Source organism: Helobdella robusta (assembly GCF_000326865.2).
Source record: "Helobdella robusta unplaced genomic scaffold HELROscaffold_1, whole genome shotgun sequence".
NCBI classification, from domain to species: Eukaryota; Metazoa; Annelida; class Clitellata; order Rhynchobdellida; family Glossiphoniidae; genus Helobdella; species Helobdella robusta.
In genome coordinates, this window is record NW_008703570.1 from 6,873,798 (window position 1) to 6,880,683 (window position 6,886).

Here is a 6,886-nt window from a genome sequence, read left to right on the forward strand (position 1 = left end):
TTATATGCTAGGATTCAATTTTAATTCGGCTGCAAAAAGTATCAATGAACGAAGCTTAAATCTTTATTTGTGTGTTTAAAATGTTTTATGAATTAAAACTTTGAAAGCACAACACATCGGTTATAAAAAAATAAAAAAAAAATTATATAAAAACGGTTGGAAATTTGTGCTGGATAGAAAATGTTTTGAATTTCTAAAAAAAAAATATTTTTCCGATCAGATGGCGAAGAGAGATTGAAGGAAAATTTCAAGAGACTCGGCATTTTATGACTAGCACTATAAAATGTTTTTAACTATTTTTTGCCTAAACTAAATAAACTTTAATCTTTGCATAATTGTAGAGAATATTATTTTATCGGAACGTTACTTAATAAATTATACATTATAAATATTATTTCTTAAAAAAACCGTTTAATAATATATAATGTAACGCTAGCATCGTGACCAGGAACAAAATCATTGGTACCAATAATTATAATGATTGTTCAGTATTTGAATTTAATTTATTTTAACCTGTATCTATTGTGGAACGTAACCTTCATATGAAACAACAACACCACAATAACAACGACGCTGTATTAATATTGGACATTCGGGCTTTCACATTCTTCTCGTCAATTGAAGATGATTTTAAATTTAGATGTTCAGAACTAATTTAAAATACGTACACACATACGTAAAACCCATACACTCACAGGCAAACGCATTTAAAGACACTACGCATCCACACATATGTACATTCACATTCATGATACGTTTTCTCAAAAAACATTTGACAAAAGACAATGAAAACAGCAGAAAACCTTTGGAATCAGCTGAAATGACTTTCCACAAATTTCTTGCGTGCCCCACAAAATCTTTCGTTCCTTGGTGCTTTTTCAAAATGAACTCATCAGACTGAGGAACTTGTGCATCGTAGTAAATATAATCATCGTCGTCACTTTTTTCATTTGTTGGACAGATGAAGTCAGCAAAAATAATTTCTAACAAGGAAGATGGTGAATCTGCTTGTCTGTAGAGGGTGCTGTAGAGCAAGGCGAGCTCGCGTGAGGCATCTATGTACATCTTTGAGGACTTTGTGCTTATTATTGTCATGTCATCCAATTCTAAGGAATTTAAAATTATGTAGATGGCACTGGCTACATCTTTTGGTTGTGGTTTGGTAGAGATGAGATTTGTATTCGTCGCTGGATTTCTTCTTGTGGGTGTCGTTTTAGTTGGTGATGACGTTGTTGAAGTTGCTGAGGCGGTTGTCGAAGGAGAAACTGGTGTAGAAAATGTTAATTGGTCTGTTGAATCTTGCGGCAACTGCGATGGAATAATTATTTTTGATCACGTAGAATATTTGTTACTCTCTTTATTTTTTGTTATTCCCCGCCTAGTCAATTCGCAAGATAAAATTTAATTAATTCAAAAATAGAAATAATCAAATGGACACTTACACTGCACTCCCATGTTATCAAATACGTTTGAACGTTAGATTTTCCGGATAATACTTTTTGTAGCACTCCGATTAACAAGTTGACCATCTCACAATGACTGTCGTTGCCAGGCGAGCCGAACAACACGACAGAATTGTTTCTGCTGTTTCTGAACTGCCGGAGATGACTGTTGATCATGAGGTGTGCCGTGCGTCCGACGCTGAAGTTGCACGTGTTCACCATCGTCCAGACCATCCTCTCAGATTGCAAGCTTGCGTGTTCTTCTGTTCTTGCTAGTGCTGCGAAAATGGTATCGTTCACAATCTTCGCATTTCGTTGACTTTGTGAGGATGAAGATTTGTTGCATGATATGGGGTAGAAGAAAAAAATGTTGTTGGAAGTTACTGGGCGGCTGCCGTTCAAAGTTCCTTCAAGAAAAATTATCTCTGGTAACGATACTGGCAGTAAAATAATGGCTACAAAATAGAGACTCGACTTTGAAAAATTACACATTTGATTTTTGAACGTGTATTAATTGATGTCATGTTATTTATTTCAAAATCCAGTTGTCGCAAATAATTTGAAATACTTTGTTTCGTAAAAATTGAACAGATAAATCAATAACAATGAAACATTATGTGATTTGAAACAATCAATTTAATTTCAATTTTATTCGAATTTGAAAAAAAAAATTTTTAAACTTCCGACGACTTATATTTTTAAAAGAGCACAGTAACTGTTAAAGCCAAATAAGCATTTTAGTATTCTACACCTTCCAGAAAAATGTCCTTCATTTTATAGCACGAACACACACGCACAACGATGTACGTGCACTCAAGTTGGCAATACGCGAATATATAATATATATATATCGTTATATATGTCACTCGTGGTAACGTAATAACAAACAGGGATTCGCAAGTATGGAGATAGGTGCACGGCACACATGCATTGTATACATGCTTGCATGAAACTTCCGCGTGCAAACGACGAATACCTACTCAGTAGCGAGCCACGTCGTCAGGCGCTACAGGTATTGTTTTAATAAGCTAATTGTTTCCGCTGTATTCATCATGCATCATGCCTAAGCATTTCAACCCTTCCCAAAGGTGATATCCAATCCATTCAATCTACACACGCATTCTTTCTTTTATTTCAGGTTCAACTCAGACAATGCCTCATTCTTACTAGCCCATCCATCTCGCGATGCTCCAATTCTAAACCTAGAAAATCATTTTAATTACGAACAATATATCAACAAGAGTGATTTACTGAACAAATTTATAAATTATTCTAAAAAATAAATTTACGCAAACATAGGCGCCAACCAGTTTCAACTTATGTGACATTATGAAAAGATTCGATAGCTTCATAACGATTATTTATTATCGACCACATCATTTGAAAGAATCAATTAAAACATTAATTTCTAGACAAAATCCTGTATATTACGGAGTACTATATACATTAATTTCCAAAGTCAATCTCATTTCGAGCCATGAACATTATCAATTGATCGAGGTAGAGTTGTAGGATTGAGTCGATATTTGCACTGGATCCAAACTCTGAACATCTTCAACTGCCTGCCCCTGTTAACCTGCAACCTCCTGTCTACGTAACATTGCTCCTCTGCCAGGCCGGCTTTCACGAACAATTCGCGCAATTCGTCTGAAAATTTTTTCGTTAAAAAGATTTTAAGCACTAACATTTTTAAACAGGAACAATGATTGGGGCTTACTATGTGTTACTATGAAGGTACATTAAAAATTAGCAACAAAAACAAGATAGCTATAAACCTTGCTTGAAGAAATAAACTCTTGTGCCGTCTCCTCTTATGTAGAAGTTGTCTTCCAAACATTTGCCTGGTTCAACAAATTTCATTTTTAACAATTAAAAATTATAAACTAAATTTATATTATTTGTGTTGTAATTTTTTATCTTCAAGAGTTTCAGGCTATCATTATTTATCATCAGTGAGATGAGGACGTGAGGTAGAGAGAGAATTTCATATCAACTTGCATCTGGACACAACTTTACATAGGACAGTACAAATAATGACATAGCGAATTTCAACCCCAACGCTTTATACAACTGTTATTAACATGAAATAAACTGGCGTGGTTTGTAACTCAGAAAGAATATTTTACCAAATCGTCAATTGCGTCAATTTGCACAGAATTGAAATTTTTATAGAACAATCAAAAGAAATGTCGTTAATAATTGAAGATTACACTATGGAAGTATTGCTTAGAATGCCATCTCATCGGAGAGCAATCTGAAACATGCATAGAGCCATGATAAACGAGTAAAGAAACGACATCATTCAAATCAACACTACCAATGAACGGGACTGGTTTTTGAAACCCAGAAAAATTAAGTAATGCTTCTGAAAAGCCTTGAAAAAATAATCAGTGCATGTCAGCCACAGTAGTTAGAGAAAAGACATGTGAAATTGTAAAACTGTGTGGGCACTAACTCGGATGTTGAACGTCATTGGGCAGGTTGTAATGCTGAGCAATGAATTAAAGGAAACATTAATTTGAAAGAATATCGTTGCTATGATACCTTTCTTGATCCTCAGTTGAGCCATATCGTACCTTCCATAATCTCGAAACAACACCATGCCACCTGGTTTCAAGTACGCTGACAAGCGTCTGATGGTATCAAGCATCCTAAATAAAAATAGAATGTGAAAATGCATTCAGTGGAAAACTATTCAACTTGTGAATGCATTATAAAGAAATCAAGTTTAATTAACAGTGAATTGAAAGCCTAACTGATTATTAATAATAGCAATTTGAAATAAAAAAATATTTTGAGAATTAAAATGAGATCAAAATATTACATAAACATTTATAATGTAGAATACAAACTTGTCAGGTTTGATAGCAGAGAGGACAAAAATAAGGATGATAAAATCCAAACTGGCTGGAGGAAAGGGTAGTTGAGTTTGTTGGTCGGAGATGTCAGCGACGAATGCGTGGCACCTGTTCGGATCGTACGACGAGTGCTCCTGGATCCAACCACATCAAATGTTCAATCATTGTGTGGTAGTCAGCGGCAACAGTTATATTAAAATAAAAACTTTTGTGGGATTTTAATTGAACAATATTATATTAAATTTAAATCTATATGAGAAATTCAGGAAAATTTGAAAACAACCTTGACGATCTGGATTGCAGTAGCTGAGAGGTCGCAACCATAAACGAACAAATGTGGATCACTTTAATAAATATTTAATCAGAAATCCACTTTTAAATTATTTTTAGAAGCACAACAAAAATTGTGTTAAAAAATGAGACAAGGCAGGTAAGCTGCTTGCAACAGAAGGGTCGATGTATAGTTTTTGAAAATAGAAATTGAATGAGGAGTAAAAATTTGTTTGTGTGTGCCTCAAAATAATGAAGGTGACTAAACAATCAATCAATCCTCGTTTATAGTCTCCATCTGTTATGGATCTGACTAAACAACATAAACATAATAATAAACTTAAAGAAAGCAAGTATGTTACTTGTTGGCTTCCAGCAGTGGAAATATCGTGTTTCCGACCCCACACCCCACCTCAAATATTCGAGTGCTGGCTTTCTCACCTGGATATGTCTCATTGCTGGTTGTCTCTGGATCAGCTGAATCACTGCTACTATTTCGGTGGGAAGCCAATTCGGCAAATTCAGTGAAGAGCCAATTTCTGTCTTTAAAGAATCTATTCTGATGTTGCGAGTAGAAGGCATCCCAATATTTATTCGCATCCTTTTCATACTTCTCTGAATATTTAAAAAAATGAATGCACATTTCATTTTCTTAATGAAAAACTCACAAATTTTTCATCTACATTCCAGAAATTTATAAAAAAATTTGAAGTAAACCTTGTTCATCTGAAGATAATTTAATGGTTGAATTGGCTTCGACTTTCTTACGAGCATCCGACTCCATCTCCTCATCCCAGTCAACATTATCCCTGCCAAATTCAATTTTAAACAATGTTTACATCAATCTAAAAATTCATGCATTAAAAAAACACATAATTAATAATTGATCTGCAGAGTGCATCATATAAACTTTTTTTCTACCTAACCTCTTATGTTCTTCTTTTTCAAAATGTTTTGACTAGCTTAAATTTTTCCTTTGTTACTGCAACTTGTGTGTCGCACAATTTTTAAATATTAAAATATTTTTTAAAATGTGGCATGAAATTGAAATATACATAAAGGGGTAATTAAGAACATAATTTTATAAACACTACTTTACTTTAACTTTGTGTCAAAAATATACAATTGGTGAAGAGTAAGGTGCGGCGTATCAAAGATGGATTCTGATAGCTAGCTTTATGGAGCATTAACATGATAAGGTAGTAATGACCCATGAGCCATTATTCCTTAGCAGAAAATATGCTAACAGCAGATATGCCAATTACTATACAATCTTCTTTTTACAATGCGTAGGCATATAGATATATATTATTTAATATATATACAGTAGGCAGACGCTATAGCATTATTATCTTAATCATTTATGTAAGTAAATTTAAACGGAAGGCAGTAAACAATAATTATAATAGCATAACATTGGTCCATACCTGCCAATAGAAACACTAACTAACCAGTTATTGAACTGGAAAACTTTATTTGCATCTAAAAGAGGCCTGTTTACTCTGGGGGGGCGTTTGCCATTGTTGGAATTTTTCAATGTTTCAGATGTGCAAAATATGCATCGAGAATAGGAAAGAGAAGGAGCTGAAGTTTTAAAAAACTTGAAAATTTGTTTCAAAGACATTTCCTAATTAATTAAAAACGTCTCAACATTATTTTTCTGACATGACTTACATCACACATAAAATTACATAAAATTTTAATTTTTTTCCAATTTAATTTATAGAAAAATTAATTGAATGATAATTTGTAACTATAATGTTTATTTATAAAACAAACTAGAGCAAAAATATGTACTTTGATTTTTTTAGTTAATTAGACGTTATATTAATTTAGTTTACTTTACACAATAGTGTTTACTTTTACTTCTTAAATGAAGTAATACAGTTTGAGTTAGTACCTGTATTTGTATTAGTACTTGAGCATTTTAACATTCTATCATATCAACCAACATAACCACACACACACACACACACACACACACATACATAAAGGAATGTTACAAATTAAAATACTATTTAACTTATTTTACTACATACCAAGCGTTATGCTCGAAAACCAAGTCTTGATTTGTTAAATAACGATTTCCGAATTGTGCTCGCTTATCATTGTCGTCACAAACTTTTTCTCCAATGTTTGTTTCCATTATTTTATTATTTGTTCTTCCATAAAAAAAAATATTAAATTAAATTATTAAATTATTAAAATTTGGCCAAAACCTCAAAATCAATAATCTTAAATCTTAATCTTATTAATTCTTAAAAAAATTTAATTGCGCAAATCAATTTTTATATAAGTTTCTGAAATAAGCAAAAC

At 32.8% G+C, this 6,886-nt stretch overlaps 2 protein-coding genes across 2 annotated transcripts; both read right to left on the reverse strand.

Annotated features, from left to right (window-relative positions):
- Positions 1–1,934, reverse strand: HELRODRAFT_159116 (hypothetical protein; the record flags this gene model as incomplete). The annotated part of the gene is made up of 3 exons (XM_009011030.1): positions 1–29; positions 804–1,308; positions 1,443–1,934. 3 exons carry the CDS (start codon positions 1,932–1,934, stop codon positions 1–3), a joined length of 1,026 nt encoding a protein of 341 aa, XP_009009278.1.
- An 813-nt stretch (positions 1,935–2,747) lies between these two features.
- HELRODRAFT_187911 (hypothetical protein) lies at positions 2,748–6,194 on the reverse strand (the record flags this gene model as incomplete). Its single annotated transcript, XM_009011031.1, has 8 exons — positions 2,748–3,089; positions 3,218–3,283; positions 3,987–4,093; positions 4,295–4,434; positions 4,584–4,644; positions 4,933–5,185; positions 5,288–5,379; positions 6,022–6,194. The coding sequence occupies 8 exons, from the start codon at positions 6,192–6,194 to the stop codon at positions 2,908–2,910; spliced, it is 1,074 nt and encodes a 357-aa protein (XP_009009279.1). The 3' UTR covers positions 2,748–2,907.
- Positions 6,195–6,886: the final 692 nt, after the last annotated feature.